Below are 27,173 nucleotides of genomic sequence, written 5' to 3'. Positions count from 1 at the left end.
GTCCGCATTCACGCATGTTGGCTGCGCCGTTGGAGAGTCCCGCTGTGAGGAAACTAGTAGGGTTTTGATTTGCCCCCTATCCTTGTTCCATGCAAGGAAATGGAACCGGGTAAGTGAGATAGCATCGTATAAGTGATGTTGCATGCATATTCCAGGCGTTCGCGCCAACAACGGTTTCTCCTCCGACGAGGGACTCGCAACCCTTGAGAACCCCTCTTTACCCATCGATCTCGTCTACTTAAGAAACAGACTGCTCGTTGTTACTTTCAACCTGGTCTTTGACGGCGCTTGTCCTTTCGAAAAATCCTGTAGCAAACCAGTAACAATTGACGGCAAAGATGACCAATTCTTCAACCAGCCCGGCGGCAGCGAATGACAGGTCACAGACAGCATCGCCGACTCGCGAACAGCCTCTTGCCACAGCTAATGAAACTGCCACTCTAGAGGTTGGTGATGCAGCCAGTCTTCGTAACTTTGATTATTGAACCGTTCTAGTTGGGTAAACTGACTTGGAAACTACCTTAGGTTGATGGGACGGCCTCCAGTATCAGCGACCAAATGTAGAGACTACTTATAATCCTGGTGACGCAACACTAACGACGCAACTAGCTCAACCTACACAGCATCTTTGACTTCCAGTGTGGTAGACTATCCCACAGAATACGGCCGACGATATCATGCATTCCGTGCGGGAGGTAAGTAACTCGATCCACCTGCGCCAGTCTGATGGCGCTGCAACTAGCCCGGGGGTAAAATGATACTATCAGTGACTGACAGAAAACCAGCATACTTGGGCCCGAATGATGAGGTACTGCAAGACTCGGAAATAGACGCGCCCAGAAAGCAAGGACAGTTATTGACTATGTACTTCGAATCCGCAGTTAGAGATGGACCGACTCGACTTTCATCATACCTACATGGTGAAGATCCTTGGCAGGAAGCTATTCTTGGCTCCAATTCCATCCGAAACCACCCATAGAATTCTTGACGTTGGCACCGGCACCGGCATTTGTATTCAACACCTGATATCGAGTTGATTGAGTATCGCTAATCGACCCCAGGGGCCATCGAGGCAGCAGACGTCTTTCCCAACGCAGAGGTACACGATCCACTGTGCATGTGTCCATGACCAACTCATTGCTCACCAAACTCGCTTCTTCGCAGATCTTAGGAAACGATTTGAGCGCGATTCAACCATCTTGGTAGGTGCGTTGGATTTGAGGCACTAGTTCTCACTAACAAACCTTTAGGGTTCCGCCGAACGTCAAATTCGAGGTTGACGACGTTGAAAGCTCCTGGGTAAACGAGCAGAAATTCGACTTTATCTTTTGTCGATACATGGCCGGATCCATTGTTGATTGGCCCAAGCTCATGAAACAAATCTACGCGTATGTCCCTACCAAACTGCCTGCAGGGCAATACTGACAAGAGTTCCAGAAACCTCAAACCCGGAGGCTGGGTCGAATTCCAAGACTACGATATCAACAATGTGTCGGAAGATGGAACCCTGACTGAAGAGCACCAAACCGACCGGTGGAGCAAACTCTTGATCGAGGCCTGCAGAAAGATTGGTCGTGATCCTTGCATCGGGCCGCTGCTCGAAGGCTGGGTCAAAGACACAGGATTCGTCGATGTCGTCCATCAAAAGTTCAAGTTGCCCATTGGACCATGGGCCAAAGACCCTTACTACAAAGAAATCGGCATGATGAACCTCATCCAAATGTTGGACGGTTTGGAGGCATTCAGTCTGAGGACCTTCTGTGGCGTTCATGGATGGACCAGGGAGGAGGTTTTGGTCCTGCTAGCCGAAGTGCGCAAGGAGCTGAAGGCTGGGAGCTTCCATGCCCACACTGCGATGTAAGTCGCCTTTCTCTTTCCTCAGATCTACCTGTAAATATGCCTGCTGACAGTCTTCTCTAGCCATGTGGTTTATGCACAAAAGCCTGAAGAAGAGGAGGAAACCTCGTGATCGCGGAGGAGTAGATGGCGGTAGATGCTTGCTCGTGGTAATGAGTGGGGCTGAACACTTTCCCGGGGTTTACTTGCACTCAATTCTGTTCGAGCGCAACTAGAGTCTTTAGTAAAAGAACGATCATAATTACGAAACTCAATCTTGTGCCACAGTGTGGCTCACATGTCATTGCCCGGCGCACAATCGCCTAGCAATTGCGCGCGATCGAGCTCAGAATGCGGGTGAACTAGCGTCTGCCCAGGGTAAGACATCACATCTGCTAACGGGATCTGTATGATGCTCATTTATAGGTACCGGATGGAACCGATGAAGATCCCGCTCCGGCCAACTAGGCTCTATGCGGCTTCAAGCCCGCTCCCGCTCAATCCCTCCGGCTGATTCTCCAAGCCATCGACGCCCTCGTCGCTATTCGACAAGAGTCTCGCCCCAGACACCTCACCTCAACCGAAATTTGGGGGCCGAAATTAAGCGAGACTGTCAGCCTGGGGAGGTGGCCCTTTGAACAGCCACGCCGCCGAGATGGACCCTTTTGCAGCCATGTCTCGTGGGCTTCTTGTCTGGAATTTGTGGTCCTCGTTGCCAGAGTGCAACAGGCAGATGGTTTTAATGGAAGGCTCCCTCTTAAAACCCTCGGTTTGTGCTACCCTTTTCTTGAAAGTAGTTTTCAGGTGTCACAAAACCGTCTAGGGCGCCTCATATCCGATTTCTTGGCGTTCTTCACAGATCAACTTTGAATTTGCTTATCAGAGCCACGGCCGTTGTTGGACATCATGCGGACAATCTTGGTGGCTCTGCTCCTTTGCGTGACAACGATATTCGCTCAGCAGCCAACTCTCCCCAACGTCCCTGGCCTTTCACTCAATGACAACCCCCCATGCGCTGTAAGAAGATGCACCCATACGGCTGCTGAAATACGACGAAATTAACATGAAGCCAAGCTGCCTTGCCTCCTGACAGGTCTCAATCAAACAAACTGCCCCACAAACGACCAAACATGTCTGTGCCAGGACGACGATTTCATCAAGTTTGTGGAAGGATGTGTTGTCATGAGCTGTCCGCTCAAGTACGCCATCAGTAGGTCCTGGACTCCGCCTCGTCGAGAAGCCATTCGTCTGATAATAGTTGGCGTCTGCCTTAGTCACGCAAAACATCACCTGGACGGCGTGTGAGTTCCCTCTTCACAACGAGGTGCCGGCAACAAAGGTCGCTCGGATCGTTTTGTTTGCGGTGCTCCCAACGCTCGCCATCATACTTCGGCTGATAACGAAATTTGCCCGGCTATCACTATGGGGTTGGGATGACTACACTATTATTGTGGCATACGTAGGTCACCATCCATTTCAGAGAGGCCTGCCCAAGATACTAATATGAATTCTGAAGATTCTGCTTGTGGCATATGTTTCCCTGCACGTCTTCCGTAGGTCATCCAAAATGGGGTCTTCGATGCCGGAGATACGCTGACACTTTTGAACAGTCGAAGATAACGGTGCCGGTAGAGATCTGTGGACTCTCAGCGACTTACAGATTACCCACTTCTTCAAGGTAATCCACGATTCCTGGCTTCGTCTAATCATCGACAGTCTACATAACTTCTACCCGACCATACCCGTGCTAGCATCGAACTTCGTAGGGCTTCTACGCATTACAAACTTTGTACCATGGCTGCATCGACATCATCAAGGCATCGATTCTCTTCATGTACCTTCGAATTTTCCACCTGCCCGGCGAAAAGATTACCATTGCGTTGTGGGTAACTCAGGTCCTCAACCTCATGAACGGCATCATCTTCATCTTTGTCGGTCTTTTCCAATGCAACCCCATCAGTCTTGCATGGGCATTTTGGACAGGAGATGCGACTGGAAAGTGTATCGACATCGTCTACCTCGCGTTGGCACACGCAGGTATCAACATTGCGCTGGACGTTTGGATGCTCATTCTTCCCCTAACACAAGTTTGGGACATGAACCTGGCTCGCCGCAAGAAGTTTGCAATCATGTTCATGTTCAGCCTTGGTCTGTTGTGAGTAGTTCAGCATCCATCTCATGACACATGGCAGCGGGTAGCTAATATATCTGGTTCAGTCTCACGGTCGTAAGCTGCATCCGCATCAAAGCAATCTTGGACTTCAGGAAAGATCCGCTAAATCCTACCGGTCAGTTGTTGACTGCCTCGCTCCATATGATGAGGCCTTGTTACTAATCCATCTCTCTCGTTTGCAGTGGCCATGATGCCGAGCGTCATCTGGACAGACCTTGAGCTGTACGTTGGGATTTTCACAGCCTGCATACCGACACTTCGTCAATTCTTTGTCCGATTTATATTTCGACAGTCGGAGAAGAAGAAGCGCTTGAGCTCGGCTGCGGCTGAGTACAGAGGCTCGATGCTCACTCCCAAAATAGGCGGATCGCAGCAGATGAGCGAGCTTGACACTATAGATGACAGCTGCCACAATAATTCTCCATGAAAATACAACATGAGAGGGTGGCTGTTGGCTAAGATGGGGTCTTTTCTCCCAGGCATGGGCTTAGTGTTAGCATACCTACTTTATATATAATATAACAAAGAATCAAGGTCGTCATCCGTCCTGCACGATGGTGCTGATGAATCCACATTTCCTAAGACGATATTCATTCTATGGGACATTCTTTCATGAAGTCTCATCCTACCTATGAAGTATTAGAAAATTCGAATCCCGTCGTTTGTATAAGTCAAACCCCCCACTTCCTGGCACCCCCCTGTTTCTGGCACCCACAAAAACGCGAAAATCCACCACAACCCAATGCCCACCCCCAACCTCCTTTTATCACAACATTTTCAATTCGCGTCCAAATGGGCTCATCTTTTGCACATACCTTCTTCTATATCTAATGCCTCAATATACCGAAGATCAGCTTCGTCAGGCTCTCGAGGACATCTCAAACGGCAAGAGTCAAAAGAGAGCCTCATTGGAGTATGGGATACCACGATCAACCCTCCAACTACGTCTCCAAGGTGGTCAGACTAGGAAAGTGGCTTTTGCTGACTGGCAGAGGCTGTCTCCTGACCAGGAGAGTAAGCTGGCACAATGGGTTCGCATTCAGGCTTCGCTGGGCCTCGCACCAACGCACCAACAGGTGAAGGAATTCGCAGAGCGAGTTCTGGCTGCTGCTGGGGATACCAAACCACTGGGAAAAGGCTGGATCTATGCCTTTGTGAGAAGGAACCCTATCATTAAGGTTCAGAGAAGTCGTTCTATCGATTCTAGACGCGTTAATGGGGCATCTACTGAGGTCATTAGGAACTGGTTTAAGTTCCTCGCTATCCCTGAGATCAAGGACATCAAACCAGCCAACAGATATAATATGGATGAGACTGGCATCCTCGAGGGTCAGGGAGCTAATGGGTTAGTGCTGGGTATGGCTGAGACGACGTCTGTTCGCAAGAAACAACCTGGGTCGAGGGCATGGTTCTCTATCATTGAGTGTATCTCAGCCTTGGGTAGGGCACTTCGTCCTCTTATCATTTTCAAGGGGAAGACAGTCCAACAGCAGTGGTTTCCATTACATCTCGTTCCATACGATGGGTGGGAGTTCACAGCAACAGATAATGGCTGGACTACAGACTTAACTGCCATTGAATGGTTAGAGAAGGTGTTCATCCCACAGACTATGCCTGAGGCTGAGGGGGAGGCTCGACTGCTGATTGTGGATGGGCATGGGAGTCATACGACGACAGACTTCATGTGGAATTGCTATATTAACAATATCCATTTACTGTTCTTACCACCACACTCCTCTCATGTCCTCCAGCCTCTTGACCAGTCTGTCTTCAGCCCTGTTAAGTCAGCCTATCGGAAGGAGCTCGGTTACTTGTCTCAATGGAACGACTCTACCATTATAGGTAAAAGGAACTTCCTGGACTGTTACCAGAAGGCTCGACTTGCTGGTCTATCAGTCTCGAACATCAGAAGTGGTTGGAAGTGGACTGGTCTACACCCTGTGGCGATGGTTAAGCCCCTGATGAACCCTATGGTACTACCTGAGCCTCCTGCTAAGCCCACCACACCCAAACCAACTAGTCAGGGCAGAAAGCGATGCCATAATGGTCAACAAACTACCCCTGTTAAGCCATGGGATTCTGCCTCCTCTGCAGTGGTCTGGTCGACACCCAGGAAGCTGGCAGAGCTCAGCGGTCAACTGCACTTATACACCCAACTCGACAATGATACCAGCACTCAACGGCTGCTATTCAGGAAGGTGAAAAAAGGCTTCACAGAGCAGGCCTGGCAACTGGCAGCTGCCCAGCAGCAACTAGCTCACCTGAGGGCTCAATTTACCAACGCTGCAGTGAGGAAGAGGAAGACTGTTCAAATCGATCCCAACACGAAGTTCGCGAACATCAGGGATATCCATCGGGCTCAAATCGAAGCGGGTGAAAAGGAGGTTATCACGGCTGAATCCAGCGACTCTGAATGCCCTAGTGAGGCTGGCAGCTGTATTGTAGTGGGTGTGGTTGAGGATCAATAGTTAATAGTAATGAGGAGGTCGGGTTGTGATCCCATCGTTTTTGTGGTGCCAGAAACAGGGGGGTGCCAGGAAGTGGGGGGTTTGACTTAATATCACCACCTGTAGCACAAGACTACCTTCTAGAATGGGAAAATGTAAAGGAAGAACCCATCATCGATAACCTAAAAGTAAATCATCGAACATCGTACATCTGCTGTGGGAATAGATACATCAAACTAAACAAGAAATCTCAGATATCTTTCTGGTGAAACAAAATATGACGTTGAGTAAGTACTAGGAGAGAAGAATTGAAGCAGTCATTTGGAAGAGGTAACGTGTACATGGAGCCATCTCAACCAAGAGCGGTCATTTCGATAGACGAGGAAGTATGTGGGTCGACTCTCGCTAATGATGAGGCCCATGAGTGTGACGAGGAAGTCCGTCTGTCGCGCTCGAAGCTTGAGAGGGTGGTGCGGTCTTGATATCGCCCTGACCAGCAGGTGTTTGGATCGCTTCGGTTTCCCTCGGCATTTTCAATGACGTCTCTTCATCATCGTGAATGTACTCTCCGATCTGTCTCTCAAAGTCATCGTCATGCAGGTCTTCGAGGCTATCGATGTATTGGTCTTCTCCCCTGACTTGTGCATCGTTATTCTCTTCGGCCCATATCATTCTGCGCCGTCTTTTGGGCTGGGGCATGCCGGGTAAAACATTGTCGCGATATGCTCTTGGGATTTGACCGTCTCCGTTCCCCTCACGAATCTTTCTTCCATCGTACTCTGTACTGTTGAGCTCACGAAACTCGAACGGAGGTGAATTCTTGCGCTGTTGTAGAACTCGCCTCAACAGTGTGAGGTCTGGCAGTCCTCTGTAACTTTGCGTATGTGGCGCGAGGTCGGGATGCTGTCCTGCCGCGTAAAACTCGTCGTTGGTTAGAAGAACCCACCCAGGGTCATCAGGCGTAAGATCGTTCGGCCAGCATTTGTTGTCCCGGAGGCCGTACCACTTCGTGTCTTTTGGGAGACCATCCCAGTCGGTGATCTTGAAGATAGCCCTTGCGGTTTCGATGGAAACCCAGCTGGTTACCGCTGGAAATCATATCAGTCAACAAGCTACACAGAAATAGTTGTGTGGTTGAACCAACTAGTTGTACCGTCCAAGCCTTTAGCAGTCCGACTATTGGCGTTGACGGTCCTGATAAACTTGCTCTGAATGAAAGACGTCACAGTACTGGTGCGAGTAGTCGAAGATTGGGCGGCATTCTTGTTACAAAACCCACGCCACATAGCTCCGGCTTTGCGGTTCTCATCGTATGGGAGGAAACGAATTCGTTGTACCATGCCTTTCTTTTCTGCTTCATTATCTTTGGGCCAAAAGTATCGAGGTGGAAACTCGTCCCTGTCACAGCCAACAGCAATCTCGTTCCCGTACTTATCCCTCTTCGGCAGGCCATTAGCATGCTTCAGAACACGACGGGGAACAAAGCCGTTAGCCCATGGCCATCCCCAGTGCTGGTTTGTAAGAGCCAATGATGCCACAGCCGTCGAACCCCAGACGTCGGTGGCAGAGCCGTCATTGCTAGTCGACTGAGTTGCGCCGCAGGTCCATTCAGTCATGGATCTTGTGTTTCGGTGTATTTCCATGACAGATCTATGTATACATCAGCTTCTGATGGAGCTCGCGAATCCTGGGAGTGAGATTGGGGTTCAAATACTTACGAATAATGATAGCAAGCTTGCGACCATTGCCTTCGGCATTTGATATTGGGGACTCTAGTCTCGTAAAAGCCGATGGGCTTGACGGTTTCCGTCAAATGAACTGTGACTGATTTCCCGCATTTGCGCTCTGAATTTTCGGCATCACCTACAACTCCTACCCGCGAGAGAGGCTTGGCCGCTCGAGCAGCCAACACGCACGCAGTTTCGGATGATATGGTTGAAGATACCAAACCAGTCGACGTCTCATGTACGGGTGAGGCGGTGGATGATTTGCCGAGATACCCCGTCCTTGTCTTTTCTGTCGGGCTATCTGGCTTCTTCATTGGGTCCGGTTTAGACTCCATCCTCTTGCAAGCAGCCTTGTCTTTCTTGTGGCAGCCAGTGCTGACCCCCATAGAGTCAGGCGCGTTGACCAAGGCTCCAAAGAGGTCAAACTTCCAGTCGTGAACTCCACACGCAGGCCCGACCCAGTCACCAAAGAAGGAAGCGGCCTCTAGCCCGTTCTCGGCAAAGGTCTTGGCTCCTTTAACGGCGGCCCTAGCTCCGTTGAGAGCGGCACCTCCAGGGATGAAGCTGATGCCGACTTCGATGATTGACTGGAATGCTTCCAACATAGCTGCACAAATGATCTTATCAAGGATAGCGAGACCTTCAACGACGATGTTGAGAAGTTCCTCGGCAACCTTCAAGTCGCAAAAGCATTTGGCTGGAACCCATTGGTAACCGTCGGTATCCTTTTGTATGAGAGACGCATCAATATGCTTTCCTTGGTACGGGGTACCATCACACTGTTCAGTTTTAGGTGAGCAACCAGATCAACAGGCCCTGGAACACATATGCCAATATAGGCTCTTAATCTCTAAGGAAGAAACTGTGCTTACCCCGTAACTATCTGAACCGGCTTTCTTGCACCACGGTTGGCATGGCGCCAATGACTTGACCCTGTTTTTCTCTGCACTTATGTAGTGAAAACACTGGCCAGTACTTTCGTAAATCGCCAGTAATGCTTTATCGGAATCATCTGGGAAACATGTAACAACACCATAAAAGGTGTTGAGAAGAAAGAGTATGACGAGAAAGCTTTTCATAGTTGGATAGCAGGAGAGATAGGTTGAAGCTGATTTCCTCGATATGAGCGTTGTGTCAAACTTGAATGATAGTCGCAGTATCGCTGACTTTCCGGTTTGATATTTGTATCCAAATCAGTCTACAGCTTGAACACAGATGTGTTTCGGCCCATATCAAATTAGAACTGGGTATCTCGTGTACTCCAACGCATGTTGATACTTGGAAGCCATCACCGCCCGCCAACCCACTTTTGCCCCCATTCTGATCGGGCTAGGGGGCCACTGAGTCGAAAAGGGGGATGCTTGAGGCGTGACTGGTGACACCCATGAGATAGGAGATCGAGTGGGGGTTTAGTGTCAGGAGTGACGGTATCATGGTCCGAAGCTTAACGGTCACATTTTCTTTCCTGGACTGCCTGACTTTTGAACATGAATGTAGGTTATTCTGAACTTACACTACGATGATTGATGCCAAGTCTACTGTGAATTTCTATCAAAATGTAATGGCTCAAAATCATGTACGCTTCTCCAGAGGTGCTTATTACATTCCTCTACTTGCATCTGTCAACTCGTCATACTAAACTGGTCCACGTATTAATGGCAAGGCCAGGACCCCGAACACGTATGTGTATGTTGTCAGTGAACTTTGGAAATCAAGTCATAGTGATGGGCGTGTGATTGCTAAGCTATTTTTGGATTTATGTCGAATGCTGTTGAATAGTTGTGAACGGATAGGCATCTGCTGTGAGCTAGGTATCGGCGCAGATAGACCTGTACCTGTACTAAAACTTGCACACATGTCGCAAATACCAAGCATCATGGGGGCTACAAGTTGGAAAAAAATGACTGGAATTGTTCACCAACGACCATCCGGCCTTGGTTCCCTCTGTTGGGTCTCATATTACCCCTATTTCCTGCTTGCTACTGCTTTCCCAACCTAACAGAAACCCCGAGGTGTGTCCTTGGTGTCGAAGGGGCCAAAAATCACCTTCAATCTCACAAGAAACAGCACTGGTTCCATCAGAGGCTTACATGTACTCCGTAAATATGCCTTTTCGTCGCCAAAAGCGTATCTTTATCGGCCCCCGTTGGCCGGGTGGCAGGCTGGCAGCGTCCAACATATATGTTTGCCAATCTGGCACCAACAGCGGCAACAACTTTGGGGCGAAGGAAATAACACCAACAAGACCTCCTAACAGCTTGGGAACCCCACCTTCCCCGTCTTAGAACGGAAATATGAAATGAGGCTAAGCTCTTTCCCCCTTTTCTCCCTTCATCATTCTCATCAATCTTTGATTCTTCGTTGTCCCCTTCACGTAGCATTTTGATCTTATGACCATCATTCGCTCTTATTTTATCATCGGTATTATTCTATTAAATCTCCTAGCCAGTTATCTTTTCTACATAGTCATGGCTCAATCCTCTTCCAACTCCCCTCAAGAGGGTTACTCTCACGAGGCCACCGTGGCTGCCATCATATCCTACTACGAGCTCCTTGCCCGCGTACACCCTGACAGTGTCTCTTCTCTCGAATACCCTCCCCCAGGCGGATGGCCTCAGATTACACCCGAATCCTTCTCTATCTTGGGCAGGAACGATATCGTCATTGAGCTGATGCGGCACATTCCGTATTTCACAGACGATAGAATAACTTTCATGAAATCAACTACCCCCCGAAACTTCGCAGGCGAATCTTTCTGCAGAAGAACTCATGAGGCAAGCCGCATATATAATGAGGAACCGCGGCCTATCCCTCAGGACAGGATTGGTGCGAACCCTGGCTACGCTCCTGAGGGCGAAGGCGAGCCAATCCCATCCAGCATGTTCACCTTAGCGGTGCTGGCCCAAGAACAAGAAGAGGGTTACGATATTCTTCTTGATACGGAACACAACATCGTCATTGTGGTCAGAGTTGGAGAGGAATTTCCACCCGGGTGGCCACCAGTCCCTCCCGATGCGAATCATATCAAGTGGGATAGAGACGACGAAGACGAGGCGGAAGGAGAGGAAGAAGATGGAAGTGACGGAGATGATAGTGAAGATAGCGAGGAGGATGTCGACCTTTACTTGCTGGGTCATGATTGGAGATATTCGCCGACCTATCGCATTGATACATTCTTCAAGATGTGTCAGGAGCAGTGGAGGGTTATGAACTGGATGCCTAAAATGGAATGGGTTGGCCAGACTCATGAGGAGTACCTTTTCGAAGAATCAGACAGCAACACGGATCGTTGCACTGGCTTAAGGCGCAAAATCATGCGTGAGGCTGGCTGGCCTGGTACGGGTGAACAGATTGGCCTGGGTTGGGACAAGGCGAAGGCGGAGAAGGAGATGGTTGAGCTCATCTGAATGCACAACGGCGGTAGTTCCTACTCTTTTATGGATGACTATTTTCTTCCCCTAGTATCGTTTGCAATTAGTTTCATTTTCTCCAATCTTCTGGCGACATTGATGGTGCTAGGCGGATGGATGACGTCTCGGCTAGCACGCGCTCCAGTGAGGAGGCTCCATGAAGCGCCACATGATTGCAGAAGATTACCTATAAGCCTTATCATAGTCAGCCAAAGTGTTTTTTGCGTCAAGTTTGATAGAGGAACAAGACTGATCTAAGTTGATGATGATGATGATGTATTTAACGTCTGGTAACAAAAGGACGTGCCGGGCGCTATGCCGACATGGTCTATACTAATCTAAACTATATTACAGGCTACCGTCTTCACCTAACGTTCCTGTTCAATGACTCGGGCAAATTTCGGAAAAGAAATTGGTCTCCTCTATCCATTCGCATAGAAGAGAGGCTCCCTTAGCAGAACCTAACAAGAAATCAATGCTTGCTTTGGCCATACGTTGGCGGAGGTAGCGCGGTGTAGCCTTGCGTCCACGCTTGCAGAAGTAGAAATGGACTGGTGTCTTGGGTTTCCCACAGCTGCAGTTGAGCAACGCATCTTGATGAGCGAATCTCTGGTGGTATGCTGCAAAGTCTCCATGATGGGATCTTGCTGCGTATAGCCTTCCTAGTAAGTGCCGAGGGAGGCGGAGTTCGGGCGGCTTGGGGTGAAGAATTATCTCGAGGTCGGCATATTGCCGAGGGCATTGGAAGACTGATCTAAGGGCCATGAGCGGCAGGAATGAGGCCGTAGAGTGGGCTCCGGGCCGCACGTGGCCCGTGCCCGCTCGGAACGGAACCAGTATCCGCAACGGCCGCCCAGGTACCCCCGGGTTTCGTCACGATGAAAGTATCTGTACGTCGCAAGATCTTGGTAGTCTGACAACTATTCCCTCGCTGTTCCGAGATTGGTTTCAGACTGCCTTGAGAATCAATTTTCTCATGCGTTCCTCAAAAACGTGCATGCCTCGCAGCATCATTGTCTCACAGTTACCCACAAATGATCTTGATTATGTAAGTCAGTAAATCACTTAAAGTCCAGTGGGGCTGTCACGTACACAACGCGCCGAGACCGTTGAAAGACGCGTCGCGCCCAGCAGCACCCAGCATCATTCCATTTCGCATACTTACCTTGTCACGGCCACATAAAGAAACTCCATCTCTTCAGCCGCGTATTCAGTCTGATTCCTGCCGGCCGATACCACCAACTTCCAACCCTCATAAAATTCGACATCATCAATTCGATCATTCTGTGCCGATTATCTCCAAGAAGTCTATCAAGAATCCCCAACAAAGATGGCTCTCAAGCGCAAGCGCTCCGCCTCTGAAGTCGTCGCCCTCTTCCCCTCGCCTGCTCGCTCCGAATCCAGCATCGAGTCCTTCGAGTCACCAATCTCTCCAAGTTTCATCTATCCTCGCGCACATGCGACGCCCTCGCACCTCTCGAGTCGCACAATGAAGCGTTTCCGCGACAACAGGCCATCAGAGGACCAGATCCATCGTAAGTCCGGTCCGAGGCGTCGGCCAAGACAAACAGGGAAGCTGACAGCATACCGCAGAACGTACCCTGAACATGCTTTACTCTGCGCAGCAACACAAGCAGCATCCGGCCGACACAGACCACGAGACAAATCAGTCCGAACCCTCACCCGCCCCTGCCGCTCGCAACACCCAAAAATCCCTTCACAGCTTCTGGAATATCAAGTCAGCTGAGCCCAGTTCTTCGGCCTCGGTGCCGTCTGTAGACCAGGCCGTGCTGTATTCAACCAGCTGCGACGACTGTGGCGCTGGTCTCGGCGCCTCGCATGGCGCTGCGGATGAGATGGACATCGACGACGGCTACAACTACAGCTATGCGGTCTGTCACTCTTGTGGCGCGTGCGGCAGGCACATTTGCTCACATTGCTCTGTTACAAACCTTGGCGAGCAGCGGCGGTGCTTGCGGTGTGTTGGGAGCACAGCTGGGGCAGCGCGAAACGGCTCTGGATGGCCGTCGTCGTCTGTGTCTATCTTCTAGGATACCCTAGTCGATTTGCTCTGGGTATTATTCTTTTCGGTGGCGCATTGGGTTATACACATCAACGACATGCCACCCTATCGCATTCTGCCCTGCATGGTTTTGGGGATAGGTGTTTCTGGCTTACGGTATAATGATTCTCTGGAATTGGCGTTGGGTGTTGCATCGTTCAGGAGATACCATAAGTTATCGTGCATCGCAGTTTGAATTCAATTTTCCGTTCCATCAAATGACTAACTCATACAGCGTGGCTGCTTGGAGAGAATCGCTCGTTGATTTGGTCTGAATACCGCAAGATCAGGCCACCTGTATAAGGGCACATTGTTCTTGCAAGCGGCCTTTGTCAATTTACCTATATTTCTCAAGGCATTCACTCAAGCTTACGTTTCAATGCCCTACGAGATACGAGAATAGTTTTAACAAAGACTTCGACCTTCTCACGACGCAGTACCGATCCTCTGACCGGGCATGCAAGAGAATCAACACCGACACGTTTTATAGAGAACGGTATCTAATCAGTTTCCATGTAATTATTCTAGCATGCAAGACATGATTTGGCTTTATTCGGTCATTTATTCCGCCTCAAAACTAACCCATGAGAACACATGTGCAGTGTTTGGCACAACACTGAGGGCGGGCGATTCGAAATTTCGGATTCCTGCGCTTGTCAAGACTCAAGCATGGTGAAAACTCCGTCTTCTCTCCTTTCGTCATCTCTCTAACATGACGTTCTTTTCATCTCATTAGGCACTTTACAAGTTGGAATCTAAGCAGGGAGTCAAAGGACTCAAAGACAAGATCGTCGCATGGAAGAGGCAAGTTTGTAGAGGAGGGGAAAGGTGGTGCTGTGGGCTCATCAGAAATTATGCTTCCAAAAGACGTGAGGCTCAGCCACTCAATGAGTTGCCTTGTGTCTGCCCAAATGCAAACGCCTGTCAGCTTTGGACAGGATAAGAAGGTGTTGAAAGCGAAGCGATCGAATCAAATGCCGAATGTTCAGACGCAACTACCTGCATGGCGCACCACGCTGGACCAATGAACCCAGCACCGCCTCAAGACACCGAGGTTCATAAGGCTCTGGGCCCTGTCCTCCCCCTCCCGTTCAACTTTCTCCTTTCTTCTCTCACAAGATCTTACTGAGCCTGGCAAAGATCCAAACAATCAGTCTTTTCTCAAATTCTCGGCCCCTCGGGCCTCGCGTTTATTCTCGGGGCTCGACTTCTCCGCAATCCTAGGCTTGTGATAGGGAAAAGCGGGATCTTACACTCAGCTCACTCAGCCCTCGCCCGCCTTATCGATATGGTAGAAGCACTAGGCCTAGCTGCCAGCGTCATCGCGGTGGTCGATATGACCGCGAAAGTCGGGAGCGCCACCTTCAAGCTCATGAAACTATGGAACGAGGTCAAGGAAGTACCAGCAATGTTGCTTGAGAAGGCAGAACGAATTAAAGACCTAGAAGACTTCCTCCTCGACGCCGAAGATCACATTCAGAACAGTCCGCTGCCGCAAGCCTTCTGGAATAATACAAATCATCGTTTGCAGCAACACATCAAAAAGGTCCGTCGCGCACTTGATGAGCTTCAATATGTGATAGACAAACTACAAGCCAACTTAACTGCCCGAAAAGACGGCTTCAGAAGTAAGCTGTTGTCAACCAAGGTGGTGTTTCGGAAAGAGGAGTTGAAGGCCTTGGACAGGAAACTTGACGCAGCCCTTCGTCTGTTCGCGTTCGCGCAGAGGCAGTGGCTTATGTGAGTTGCTGTTACCCATGCCCCTATCATAGTTTCAAAATTTCTGACAATAATATAGGGCAATGTTGGCATCTAGAACCTCTCTGAGCATCATAGAGCGGTCTGAAAGAGTCGTTGCTTCGAAAGCTCTGACGCCAGAAAGGAAGACAAAGGGAGTACTTACATCTACCACACCCGCTCTCTTTTACATTTCTGCCCCAGCTTCGATCTTGCCTACCTTTCGATTTGGGTTTGGAAACAATGACGACTTCCAGTTTTCTGTCCAGGCGCCGAGCTGGCTCACTGGATCTGTTTACTCTATGATGGCCCAGAAAAGCTATCAGGGCTGGCAGCTCAACTTAAGAGCTTATGAAGTAGTAAACTACTTTGCCGACGAACTATATGACTGCATCGGAAACGATGACCCCTCTGGAACTCTCCAGGTGCTGTCCGAAAAAGGCATGACTCCCTTCGCAAAAGATAAAAATGGAGAAAACTTGCTCCAGGTGAGAACGTTCCCCCGGACGAGACCGTCAGGATTCGGTAACTAATGTGGGCGACTTTCCTGAAGATCGCTGTCGGAACAAAGTCCCTTAGGGTAATAGACGATTTTCTGAAACGGGGACTTGCATGTTTTGTGCGAGACCCAATGTACAGCAACGATAAAACGTAATAACTCACTCCCTCAAGCTGTAACACCGAGGATATCTTGTTGATAACTTGAGTAATCTACAGTTCTCCCTTTTTACTTCACGAGCTTCGATTGTTCAATCTATTGCCCCACGATTTAGATCCGACTCTAAAAAAGTTGTTTCTAGATAGTTTTCTCGATGATTACTTCGAAGATTCCGAACAAACTTCAATTCTTTGCTATTTTGGGGTCTCCTTCTCCCTATTTCAATTTCTTTTGAAACGCTATAACATCGACGGGTTATCGTTTTCAATTGCTACAAGGCTGTCCCATCTAAGATCAATTGTAACACAATGCAGCTGGGAGCTAGAGGAAGTTTATACCATCATTCCGGAAGCTCGGAACCTTGATGTAGAGCCCGAAATTATTTCATATTCTAGGAGCATCGGGGGACCCGCCCTCTTTCACTCATTCGCCATAGGGATGGCTAACAACTTCATGAGGAGGAGTTGCCACCCAAACCCTGACCAGTGGACTGAAGCAAGACAGTCATGGGGTCAACTACTTCATGATAGTATCAGGTTGGACCGTCCGAGTCTGCACCATGTTGATTGGACTTCAGGCTGGTCAGGCAGAGGATTCTGGAGCTCACCCTTGTTTGCAGTCACCGTATCAACAATTGATGCAAACCCCCGGACTCTAAGTACAGCGAAACAAGTAAGCAAATCACTGGTAGCAACACTTTTGGAGTGGGTTGCCATACTCTCTTCCAGCGACGTGGAGCTTCTGGATTACGGACGTGAGGAGAGTTACATGTACGAACAAGGCTTTACGACTGTCCAGCAACGATGGGCCCCCTGGTCTAGAGGAACTTCTGGTAGAACTCGATTCTCTCTTATTGGCATCACCTATGGTTCCCGTCCGAAGCACTGGAGGATATGGTGGGCATATGAGTACGAAGATTACGCAGGAGAGTTTTGGAACATGGTACAGGACGAGGCACACAAGATGCCTGGTGCCTGGGTTGATGACTCTTGGGATCCAGATGACTATGATCATGAGGAGTGGGATATGTGGGAAGCATGGGAAAAGGAGCAACCCACCCCGCTGATTTGGTCCGAGTATCGCAAGATTCAGCCGCCCATTTGAGTCAGCTCACAATTCGATGATCTAGGCACGCAGCGATTCCCTACTATTTTCATCACTAGTTTTGTTACTTCGAGTATTATGAATTAGGCTTCAAGACATTATTGTGCTAAATGCGTCTGGCAGACAACAAAAACACAATTACGGTCCTGGCTCTAGAACTTCATACGGTGAGTGTCGTAAGACCTAAATTATGGTGCGCCTGTGTATATTGGCCTGCAAAGACTTCACAGATTGCTGAGCGTTTATTGGGTATGAAACGCAATAGTCTCTCATTTCTCACGAGAGCAATGCCAAATTTCTGCACCCTAGACTTCCCCCAGAGGATAAGGTAGGCAATACTAGGCATCCAGGGATCTAAGGGAACAAGCGTAGAGAGATTCACGCCTCGATAGTTGCATTATCTTGCTTAGATGTCGGAGTCGGAGTGCTATGTTTTTAAATCCCGTGTCCGGTATGCAACTTGGGGGGAAATATCCTTACCGGGAGCCCCTAAATCAAGCTACCGAGCTATTTGAGGACAGCGTTTCTCAATTTGCTGGTCAAGACCAGGTTGAGCTCTGTCACCTTTGCATCGTGGCTGTGATTGTTTCTTTTTCCAAACATTTTCTACATTTTCTTGACTTTTTCCTACTTCGCACCAGTCTATTGAGCCCAAATTTGGAGATTTTTGCGTCACGTGCAGCTTGCCGGCCTGACGATCGCACCTTCCTTGCTGGGTACCTCACCTCAGGTACCTTCCTGAGCTAAGGTACTGCCAAATCCCGGAATCGACCTCTCGCCTCTCACCTTTTCTCATTTAACAAGCTCACAACTCCATCCGCTCGCTCACGTCCCTTTCTTCCTTTGTCGATACCCACCGACCTGTGCCGGCTGTCTTTTGTCTAATTGCGCTCATTTACTTGCCCCTGGGTTGAAATCGCAGATCCAGGCCGACGGACTTCTCTAGCTTTGCTATCCCTCTGACAGAAAACATTCACAATGCTCGGCTGGTAAGCTTCGCCAACAAAAGTCCTTGATGTCGCCAAGCATTGCATTGCAAACACTTCATCTCTAGGTATCAGGCAAGACTTGCGGCTCGCCCGCTGCTCACCCAGAGCATCACCACAGCCATCCTCTTCGCGACCGGTGACATCACCGCCCAGCAGCTTGTTGATAAACGCGGCCTCGCGAAGCACGAATGGGCCCGCACAGGCCGCATGGCCCTCTACGGCGGTGGTAAGCTCCACCTCATCTCACCTCACCTGCACTCAGACAACTCACATACGACGACGCCTTCATGGCCGACGTGAGCTCGTGCAAATGAACGAATGTCTTAGACTGACCAATTCTCTCCAGTCATCTTCGGCCCCGTCGCCACAACTTGGTTCAAGTTCCTGCAGAACAATGTCGTCCTCAAGAACAAGAACGCCGAGATGCTCGCCCGCGTTGCCGTCGACCAGGGTGTCTTTGCCCCTGTCATGATCAGCGTCTTCCTCTCCTCCATGGCCACGCTCGAGGGCGGCTCAATCAAGGAGAAGCTTGACAAGAACTACAAGACGGCACTCACGTCCAACTACATGCTCTGGCCGTTCGTCCAGGTGGTCAACTTCAAGTTTGTGCCGCTTCACCACCGCGTGCTATTTGTCAACGTCATCAGCATCGGCTGGAACTCTTATCTTAGCTTCTTGAACAGCCAGTAGAGGATGTTGGGGACTGGGTGGTAAGGTGGGCTTGAGGTGGTTGCCACCATTTGATGGAAGCAGTCTCAAGCATGAGAAGAGGCAACTGAGAGCTTGCTGAGAATTCCAGCTTGGTATAGCAATTCGTGGCTTCAGATTTCGAGCATTAGAAGCAGGATAGACGGGATTAAGTGATCAGCAGATGATCATGAGCAGGGCCAATGGGAACATACTGCACCATTATTCTTATTATATCTGAACAGAAAGAGCTGCCTCAAAGCAATGTGACGATAAGCCTGCCATTATTGTCCGTTAAGGAACCGATAACCCCATCAGTTCATACTGATTCAGGTATTCCATATACCAGTCATATGAGAGAACAAAGTGAGATATATCTCACTTGGATAGTGACAAAGACGTCGCCATAACGTAGTTCAAAGAAGGCACGGGACCCCAGGCTCAGCCCTACCAATGAGCGATGGATGCGGGGAAGGTAAGGAGCCTCAAGTCTCTCAACACCAGAGACGCCGTATTATATATTCATTCATCATTTTGAGTATCCGTACTAGTAATGAGATTATTGACCGGGGCTCATTGCATGACAACCAAGTGGGAACACTTAGCTCATAGCTCCGCGTCTGCTATCTGACATCGCACCACTCGCAGCAATAGATAACTGAGCTACTGCCGTCCCCTCATTCTCCCCACCCTCAACCGGGATCCTTCGGCGACGGAGTCGGCCACTGCAACGTTGCAAGTCAACCGTGCCGAGCGGCTGAAAAGCACCTGAAAGTGCTGGTGCGAAGTGATAAAACTGATCAAAATCTTCTGAGAAGCGAAGTCGGAAACAAATTCCCCAGCTCGAAAGGACTCGATCAAAAACACTCAGACAAAGATGACCGCCTCCAGTCTGCTCGATCGCCTCAACCGCGACGGCTTCGTCGTCATCCCCTCCATCCTCACCGAAACCCAACTCAAAGACCTCCGGGGCGCTAGCCAAAACGCCACAGCGCTCGCCCGAGCCGGAAAATGGCCGAACGTGCGGACGCTGCCGAAGCAGTTCCCGCCGTGGCCGGTCGCCACCCCGGAAGCACCCCCGGACGGCATCTGGGGCGTCCAGGGGATGATGCACCCCGACATGCCCAACAACGGCGCCTTCATCAAGACGTACTTTTCGGATGCTGTGATTGAGCCGACGAAACAGCTGCTGCAGTGCACCGATAACGATCTGGTCATGGAGCTTTTCAACTTGCTCATACGGCCTGATGAGGACTTTGAGCTGCGGTGGCACAGAGATGATATTCCCGCGACTGCTACCGCGGAAGAGGAGCTGGACAGGCTCAATAAACCGGCTTATTCTGCGCAGTGGAACCTGGCTCTTTACGATGATAACAGTCTCATCGTCGTTCCGGGCTCTCATACCAGGGCCAGGACAGACACCGAGCGCAACGCGGATCCTTATGAGAAGGGGATCCCCGAGCAGTTAAATGTGGAGCTCAAGGCGGGCGACATTGTCTTTTACAACAACAATATCCTACACCGCGGCGCATACGTCGCGAACAAGGAACGCATGACGCTGCATGGGAGCGCGGGACATGTCAACGGGAGCACCCTCCGAGCCCGCAATGTCTTGCAACACGGGCTCAAGGGCTGGGTGGATAAGGTCGATTTGGGCGTGTTGGATGAGAAGGAGAGGGCGAGGGCTGAGAACATGCGGAGAATGCTGGTAAAGCTGGGCCAGGAAGCGGGGGAAGTGGGATATTCTCTCGAGGGGTAGTGTGAGATAAGGCAGTTATGGATCTTCTTACCAAAGACAATTGAATGCCTGCGCGAGTTTCCAAGGACAAGAAGTCTTAGGGTGGTTTGTTCTGGACCAGTCGAGCGGTGTGTAACATCTGGGCGGTGAATTGGGCGAGTCTGCCCGGACTCTGCCCGGGTCATGTGTAGTGGGCGCTTAGCTGTGTGTGTTCCCGTGACGGGGCGGACTGAATCAGATAATCCCATCTCGATCATAATTAAGAGGCGCTACCGGCGTTATATCACTCTGAGGACCCGAGCAGCGTCATTTCTCAAAAAAGAATAACAATAAGCCCAACTGACACTTCTTGTACTGAAAGATTGTTTCATCTCAAGTTCCGTCTACCATCTCGAAAGCTCTGGGGAATCAAGTGTCAGTGGTCTGTGCACAATCGGATGCCTAAGTAACAAGGTGTCTGTGGAACCCGTGAGCTTTTCCCGTCCTGCGGCCAAATCCGGGTTTGCCAACCATCAACCGACTCTGTCGGCAACATCTGCGTCAGCCTCAACCACCTCCAAAACCACCCCTCCTCCTCCTCGAACCCGTCCAGATCAAACCCCCAAGGTCTGCACCCGGCGACAATGTTGCCCTCATCGGTGCGGCGCGTGGTCGCTTCGGCGCCGCAGTCCCCCCTCGTCGCCTCCCTCACCACCTCCGCTCCGAGAGCGGCTACGGCCACCATCACCCTTCAGCAGAGACCCGTCGGTGGTCACCAGAGACGATGGTCCTCCTCGAGCCCCTCTAACCCGAATAACAACGGATCCAAGGACATTCCTGCCCAGGGCCAGTCCGTCCATGCCTCGACATCATCGAGCTCCAGCAGCAGCAGCAAGTCCAACGGCGAGAAGCGGAAACGAAAGAGCAAGGACAGCGCCGATAGGGAGGCTGCGCAGAAGCTGCCCAGCGTGCCCAGCACACAACATCTTTCTCAAGAAGGTGTGTAATCATGCGGCATCTGGAATTTGCGGTAGAGATTGCTAACTAAACCACGCGCAGCTCTCGGCTTGTCAACCTTTTTCTCGCTGCACCGGCCGATATCTGTGACCCACAGCATGCCCAAGTCAGTGACGGAAGAAGCCTTCGCCGCCATCTTCAAGCCCCGGAGCAGGGCGAACAAGGTCACCGACGTCATCTCAACACTATCGCGGACGACCGACGACCTCGAGGGCGCCATGGCCAAGATGACCATCGGCCACCAGGAGACGGATGCGTCAGGCGAGCCCGTCCAAAAGATTGACTTCAAGAACCCCGACGGCACCGAGTCGAGCGTCTACGTCCAGCTCAACTCCATGGCCGGCCAGTTCGTCCCCTTCCGCCCTCCCCCGGCCCCCGAGGCCATGGGTGAGACCTCCGACGCCGCAACCCACGCCGCGGCCGCCGAGTCCGCCGTCGAGGACCTCCTCGACGAGACCCCTCACCACCGCGTCTACAAGGCCATGTTCACCATCGAGGAGACGACCGACGCCGACGGCCAGGTCCAGGTCCTCGCTCACAGCCCCAAGATCATGCAGGACGGCGACGCGCCCCGCTCGTTCCTCGAGCGCATGGCCCTGCGCCAGATGAAGTTTGACGAGGCGCAAGGCCACGATACCATGCACGCCCTCAGCGTCAAGCGCCAACGCAAGCTCAAGATGAAGAAGAAGAAGTACAAGAAGTTGATGAAGCGCACGCGCAACCTGCGCCGCAAGCTGGACAGAATCTAAGCTCGGATTGGGGGGTGGTTGTTTGGTTGTATATAAACAAGCAAAGCCCGTCGGTCTCTTATTTTCTCATATCCTTGTTTCTTTCTTTCGGACTGCTTCTCCCGCTCGAGCATATCTGGGAAAGACGCGGGGGTTTTCTCACTCATAATTGGTGTTCTCGGCCGGGGCATCGCTGATGGTATTTCATCTCCTTTTTTGCGTTGTGCACATTTCTCGGGCTTCATATAGAGAAGAGAGGGGACAGCTTTGCATCAGATAGCAATCATCCAACTGTTTGCATCCAGAGCCATTACTCATGACCGTGCCGCGATACTGAGAACGAGGGAGACGCAAGATCCAGCGAAGCTAGGGTTTCAAAAAGAGGTTCAGAAAGGAAGAGAGACAGAGAGAGATCATGTACAACAAAAGAGTGTATTACTAGTTCCACCAAACGGAAATATTTCAAGGCCTTGAGATTCCCCTTGAAAAGTCATCTTACCATATTCTACACTTCACCATACCATTTCCTGAATGATCGCCACCCCCGTTGGATTTTTAAAGATCGTCCGAGGGGGGCGTGGCGTACCGGTGAGCCACGGGTGTGGCCATAACGAAAAAGTCGCTGCACCCCACCAAAGTGCACCCACATTGAAAGTCCACCGCCCGGCAGAAAATGTTCTCTCCGCCAAATTTTTGGGATTTCCTCGACGTCTAAGAGCTGGTTTGCGCCGACCCGACTTCAGCAAGCCCGCTTTCTGCCAATTTTCCGCTTCACTCCCCCTACGTCCCTCCTCCCCTGCGAGCTCTGTTCAAGATGTCGCGCAAGGCAGTGTGAGTTCTAATTGTGATACGAACACTTTCTGTTACTCGAATTGCTAACTTTTCTTCCCTCAATGCAGAGACCAGCGGATCCCGAATCTCATTTCCAATGGGTACCAAGAGAAGAAGCGTAGCTTCTTCGTGGTTGTCGGTGACCACTCCAAGGATGTCATTGTCAACCTCCACTACTTGATGGCTAGAAATATCAAGCAGAACAAGTCCGTTTTGTGGGCGTACAAGACCAAGCTCTTGGGCTTCACGAGGTATGTCGAATCGTGGGGGCGGCAGGGCCACTTACACAGCAGAACCATGGAGAAGCTAACATCCGACCTCTTCCTCGAAAACCAGTCACCGAAAGAAGCGCGAAAACAAGATCAAGAAGGAAATCAAGCACGGCACCCGCGAAGCCAACGAGTCCGACCCCTTCGAGCTCTTCGTGTCCCTCCACAACATCCGCTATGTCTACTACAAGGAGACGGAAAAGGTCCTCGGACAGACCTTTGGCATGTGCATCCTCCAAGACTTTGAGGCCATGACGCCAAACATCCTCGCAAGGACGATCGAGACGGTCGAGGGTGGCGGCCTGGTGGTCCTCCTGCTCAAGGGCATGTCCTCGCTCAAGCAGCTCTACACAATGTCCATGGACATCCACTCGCGCTACCGCACCGAGGCGCACGACGACGTCGTCGCCCGCTTCAACGAGCGCTTCATCCTGTCCCTGGGCGGCTGTGACTCGTGCCTCGTCATCGACGACGAGATGAACGTCCTGCCCATCTCGGGCGGCAAGGGCGTCGTGAAGCTCCCGCCCACCGACAAGGACCTCAACAAGACCGAGGCCGAGCAGGAGCTCGAGGACATGAAGGGGTCGTTGCAAGATACCCAACCAGTCGGCTCCCTGGTTACCCTCGCCAAGACGACCGACCAGGCCAAGGCGCTGCTGACGTTTGTCGACGCCATTGCCGAGAAGACGCTGCGGAGCACCGTGACGCTGACGGCCGCCAGAGGTCGCGGAAAGTCGGCGGCCATGGGTGTCGCTGTTGCGGCTGCGGTTGCGCACGGGTACAGCAATATCTTCATCACCTCGCCGTCTCCGGAGAACTTGAAGACGCTGTTCGAGTTTGTCTTCAAGGGTTTTGATGCGCTTGGGTACGCCGATCACGCCGATTACTCCATTATTCAGTCCACGAACCCCGACTTCAACAAGGCTATTGTCAGAGTCAACATTCACCGGGCGCATCGCCAGACGATCCAGTACATCAGGCCCCAGGATGCCCACGTCCTTGGCCAGGCAGAGTTGGTTGTCATCGATGAGGCCGCTGCCATTCCCCTGCCTTTGGTGCGCAAGCTCATGGGTCCTTACCTGGTCTTCATGGCTTCCACGATCAACGGTTACGAGGGTACCGGTCGCTCGCTGTCGCTGAAGCTGATCAAGCAGCTGAGAGAGCAGTCAAGACCCGGAGCCAAGACTGGTGAAGACACAGAGGTTGCCGACAGGACGACGGGCAGGGCCTCCAAGGACCAGGGCTCGAGCCAGTCCAGCCGGTCCCTTCGCGAGATCACCCTGTCTGAGCCCATCAGATATGCCCAAGGCGACTCGGTCGAGAAGTGGCTGAACAAGCTTCTCTGCCTGGATGCCACCCTCCCCAAGGCCAAGGCCAGCGCCCAGGGATGCCCCGACCCTTCGCAGTGCGAACTGCTCAAGGTCAACAGAGATACCCTCTTCTCCTTCCACCCCATCCCCGAGAAGTTCCTGCAGCAAATGGTCGCCCTCTACGTCGCCAGTCACTACAAGAACTCTCCCGATGATCTTCAGCTTATGAGTGACGCCCCCGCCCACGAGCTCTACGTCCTCATCGCCCCGACATCAGACGGCAAGCTCCCCGAGCCCTTGTGTGTGATCCAGGTCGCGCTAGAAGGAAAGATTAGCAGACAGAGCGTCATCAACCAGTTGAGCAGAGGACAGCGCCCCTCCGGTGACCTGATCCCCTGGCTCGTGAGCCAGCAGTACCAGGACGACGAGTTCGCCTCCCTCTCCGGCGCCCGCGTTGTGAGGATAGCGACGAACCCGGAGTACGTGTCCATGGGATACGGCACCAAGGCCCTGCAGCTCCTGACCGACTTTTACGAGCAAAAGTTCACCAACCTGTCCGAGGACGCCGACCTCGCCATGGAGGAGACCCTGCCCAGAGTTACGGATGCGGAGCTGTCAAATACCTCTTTGCTCGCAGACGATGTCCACATCAGAGATATTAAGAAGCTGCCCCCGCTATTTGCCAGGTTCTCCGAGATCAGGCCCGCCGCCCTGGACTACGTCGGTGTCAGCTACGGCTTGACCCAGCCGCTCCACAAGTTCTGGAAGCGCGCCTCCTTTGCGCCCGTCTACCTGCGGCAGACGGCCAACGATCTGACGGGCGAGCACACGTGCGTCATGATCCGGCCTCTCGAGAACACCGGCGCCGACCGGTCATGGCTTGGTGCCTTCTCGCGAGACTTCCAGCGTCGTTTCCAGTCTCTGCTGTCGTACCAGTTCCGGGAGTTCCAGTCGGTCGTTGCGCTCAGCATCGACGAGTCCGCCAGCATCGGCGCCAAGCTCGACGGCACGGAGCCCACGGCCTTGTCAAAGGTGGAGCTGGACAGGTTCCTGACACCCTTCGACTTGAAGCGTCTCGAGTCGTACGCCAACAACATGCTGGACTACCACGTAATCCTCGATCTTGTGCCCACCCTTGCTGGCCTGTACTTCACCGGCAAGCTCAAGGGCGACATCAAGTTGACTGGTGTCCAGCAGGCCATCCTGCTCGCCATCGGTCTGCAGAGGAAGGACATGGATGTCATCTCTTCTGAGCTGTCTCTGCCGTCATCGCAGCTTTTGGCCATGTTCATCAAAATCCTTCGCAAGATCACAACGCACTTTGGATCCCTGGTCAACGCCGCCGTCGAAGCCGAGTTGCCTAGCGCTACCAAGATTGGTGTCAGCCGGGAGAACGCGTCTGGCGTGCACGACGATGAGGTCGTCGACAAGAGGTTTGCTCCCCTCGAGACGTCTCTCGAGGATGAGCTTGAGGAGGGAGGCGATGAGGCTCTTGCTAAGCTTCGCAGGAAGCAGCGCGAGCTCATCGACTCCCTGCCGCTTGACCAGTAAGACCCCCTTTCTTCGATCCGTAGCTTTAGAGCACTAGACTGACTACAACTACTAGGTATGAGGTTGACGGTGACGCCCCCGCCTGGGCTGGAGCGGAGCAGGCTGTCAAGGACGGCAAGACCGGCGTAGTGAGCGTGAAGGGTAAGTCGAAGCGCAAGGCCGGTCCGACGGCAGCCGAGATTTACGACGAGGCTCTCGGGGAGAAGAAGTCCAAAAAGGCGAAGAAATCCAAGAGGGACAGGGACTAAGTAAAAGACATCGATGGATAAGCCATTTGTTGTAGGGAAGAGGGGGGCAAGAAGGGTGACAGAGGAGGTATAAACAAAAGTGTAAAAGCATCTTTACTTACAGGGTGGAACGGGTATTTGTCCTTACTTGGGCGGCCTCTATGCGGAGTTGGCTCGGCTTTGTTTGTTAACAATTTTAAGAATTTTTGAACATTTCATTTCAGTGAAAGATGGGTGGTGATGTCCCGTCCTCTTCCTTCCGGATGATAGCGTTTGGAGGCCGGGTGACATGGTACCTTGAGATCAGGTGACTGACCGGCTAGCTGTGGCGATCCGACTCTGGTGGGATTTCTGTGATTTCAAAGAGGGAAGGGACGAAGATGATGGAAGACGTAGACGCCTTCCCTTTCTCTATCTTCCTTCCATCTTCAACCTCAAGGTCGCTCCTTCCTCCTTCCTCCGCTTCTGCTTTTTTCTTGGAAAGTACCTTTCCATCTCGACGAACTCGTGACAAGCAACTGCTGTCATCTGACAACATCACCTCGACGATCTTGATTCTTGCCATTCAAGGCTCCGACTGGAAGTCCCTTCCTCCTCTACCACAACCTCGAGACCGCAAATCGCAGTCGTCTTTTTCTTTCCTCGCCATACTATCAATCGACATCACCAAAAGACCAACTCGCGAGTCGCCCA

At 51.5% G+C, this 27,173-nt stretch overlaps 11 protein-coding genes across 11 annotated transcripts; 10 read left to right on the top strand and 1 right to left on the bottom strand.

Annotated features, from left to right (window-relative positions):
* The first annotated feature begins 259 nt into the window (after nt 1-259).
* BDP81DRAFT_375715 (methyltransferase domain-containing protein) lies at nt 260-2,119 on the top strand. The gene is made up of 10 exons (XM_060586724.1): nt 260-446; nt 526-560; nt 610-695; nt 786-808; nt 882-1,011; nt 1,062-1,099; nt 1,165-1,202; nt 1,251-1,388; nt 1,438-1,857; nt 1,921-2,119. The coding sequence occupies exons 1-10, from the start codon at nt 339-341 to the stop codon at nt 1,967-1,969; spliced, it is 1,065 nt and encodes a 354-aa protein (XP_060444893.1). The 5' UTR covers nt 260-338; the 3' UTR covers nt 1,970-2,119.
* Nucleotides 2,120-2,637: 518 nt separating this feature from the next.
* Nucleotides 2,638-4,475, top strand: BDP81DRAFT_481706 (CFEM domain-containing protein). The gene is made up of 7 exons (XM_060594969.1): nt 2,638-2,853; nt 3,176-3,295; nt 3,353-3,389; nt 3,447-3,514; nt 3,603-3,991; nt 4,054-4,124; nt 4,192-4,475. Exons 1-7 carry the CDS (start codon nt 2,743-2,745, stop codon nt 4,434-4,436), a joined length of 1,041 nt encoding a protein of 346 aa, XP_060444892.1. The 5' UTR covers nt 2,638-2,742; the 3' UTR covers nt 4,437-4,475.
* A 2,386-nt stretch (nt 4,476-6,861) lies between these two features.
* Nucleotides 6,862-8,788, bottom strand: BDP81DRAFT_394898 (uncharacterized protein; the record flags this gene model as incomplete). Its single annotated transcript, XM_060588015.1, has 3 exons — nt 6,862-7,544; nt 7,601-8,106; nt 8,175-8,788. 3 exons carry the CDS (start codon nt 8,786-8,788, stop codon nt 6,862-6,864), a joined length of 1,803 nt encoding a protein of 600 aa, XP_060444891.1.
* Nucleotides 8,789-10,601: 1,813 nt separating this feature from the next.
* Nucleotides 10,602-11,705, top strand: BDP81DRAFT_429402 (uncharacterized protein). The gene has a single exon (XM_060590516.1). It carries the CDS (start codon nt 10,652-10,654, stop codon nt 11,588-11,590), a length of 939 nt encoding a protein of 312 aa, XP_060444890.1. The 5' UTR covers nt 10,602-10,651; the 3' UTR covers nt 11,591-11,705.
* A 1,218-nt stretch (nt 11,706-12,923) lies between these two features.
* On the top strand, nt 12,924-13,644 carry BDP81DRAFT_320422 (uncharacterized protein; the record flags this gene model as incomplete). The annotated part of the gene is made up of 2 exons (XM_060584525.1): nt 12,924-13,128; nt 13,187-13,644. 2 exons carry the CDS (start codon nt 12,924-12,926, stop codon nt 13,642-13,644), a joined length of 663 nt encoding a protein of 220 aa, XP_060444889.1.
* A 1,169-nt stretch (nt 13,645-14,813) lies between these two features.
* BDP81DRAFT_36060 (uncharacterized protein) lies at nt 14,814-16,268 on the top strand. Its single transcript, XM_060586402.1, has 3 exons — nt 14,814-15,395; nt 15,454-15,880; nt 15,946-16,268. The coding sequence occupies exons 1-3, from the start codon at nt 14,944-14,946 to the stop codon at nt 16,045-16,047; spliced, it is 981 nt and encodes a 326-aa protein (XP_060444888.1). The 5' UTR covers nt 14,814-14,943; the 3' UTR covers nt 16,048-16,268.
* A 341-nt stretch (nt 16,269-16,609) lies between these two features.
* BDP81DRAFT_450184 (uncharacterized protein) lies at nt 16,610-17,154 on the top strand (the record flags this gene model as incomplete). Its single annotated transcript, XM_060592493.1, has 2 exons — nt 16,610-16,631; nt 16,742-17,154. The coding sequence occupies 2 exons, from the start codon at nt 16,610-16,612 to the stop codon at nt 17,152-17,154; spliced, it is 435 nt and encodes a 144-aa protein (XP_060444887.1).
* Nucleotides 17,155-17,705: 551 nt separating this feature from the next.
* BDP81DRAFT_429397 (sym-1) lies at nt 17,706-19,275 on the top strand. Its single transcript, XM_060590515.1, has 3 exons — nt 17,706-18,143; nt 18,209-18,369; nt 18,490-19,275. The coding sequence occupies exons 1-3, from the start codon at nt 18,133-18,135 to the stop codon at nt 18,831-18,833; spliced, it is 516 nt and encodes a 171-aa protein (XP_060444886.1). The 5' UTR covers nt 17,706-18,132; the 3' UTR covers nt 18,834-19,275.
* A 37-nt stretch (nt 19,276-19,312) lies between these two features.
* BDP81DRAFT_429395 (phytanoyl-CoA dioxygenase) lies at nt 19,313-20,725 on the top strand. The gene has a single exon (XM_060590514.1). It carries the CDS (start codon nt 19,708-19,710, stop codon nt 20,587-20,589), a length of 882 nt encoding a protein of 293 aa, XP_060444885.1. The 5' UTR covers nt 19,313-19,707; the 3' UTR covers nt 20,590-20,725.
* Nucleotides 20,726-20,865: 140 nt separating this feature from the next.
* Nucleotides 20,866-22,807, top strand: BDP81DRAFT_481701 (uncharacterized protein). Its single transcript, XM_060594968.1, has 2 exons — nt 20,866-21,546; nt 21,607-22,807. The coding sequence occupies exons 1-2, from the start codon at nt 21,192-21,194 to the stop codon at nt 22,311-22,313; spliced, it is 1,062 nt and encodes a 353-aa protein (XP_060444884.1). The 5' UTR covers nt 20,866-21,191; the 3' UTR covers nt 22,314-22,807.
* Nucleotides 22,808-23,106: 299 nt separating this feature from the next.
* On the top strand, nt 23,107-26,501 carry BDP81DRAFT_394892 (GNAT acetyltransferase 2-domain-containing protein; the record flags this gene model as incomplete). The annotated part of the gene is made up of 4 exons (XM_060588014.1): nt 23,107-23,123; nt 23,192-23,374; nt 23,460-26,249; nt 26,309-26,501. The coding sequence occupies 4 exons, from the start codon at nt 23,107-23,109 to the stop codon at nt 26,499-26,501; spliced, it is 3,183 nt and encodes a 1,060-aa protein (XP_060444883.1).
* Nucleotides 26,502-27,173: the final 672 nt, after the last annotated feature.

Source organism: Colletotrichum phormii, assembly GCF_030913505.1.
Source record: "Colletotrichum phormii strain CBS 102054 chromosome Unknown BDP81scaffold_11, whole genome shotgun sequence".
NCBI lineage: Eukaryota > Fungi > Ascomycota > Sordariomycetes > Glomerellales > Glomerellaceae > Colletotrichum > Colletotrichum phormii.
The sequence above is the reverse complement of the archived record's forward strand: the minus strand, read 5'-3'. Positions and strand labels throughout refer to the sequence as shown.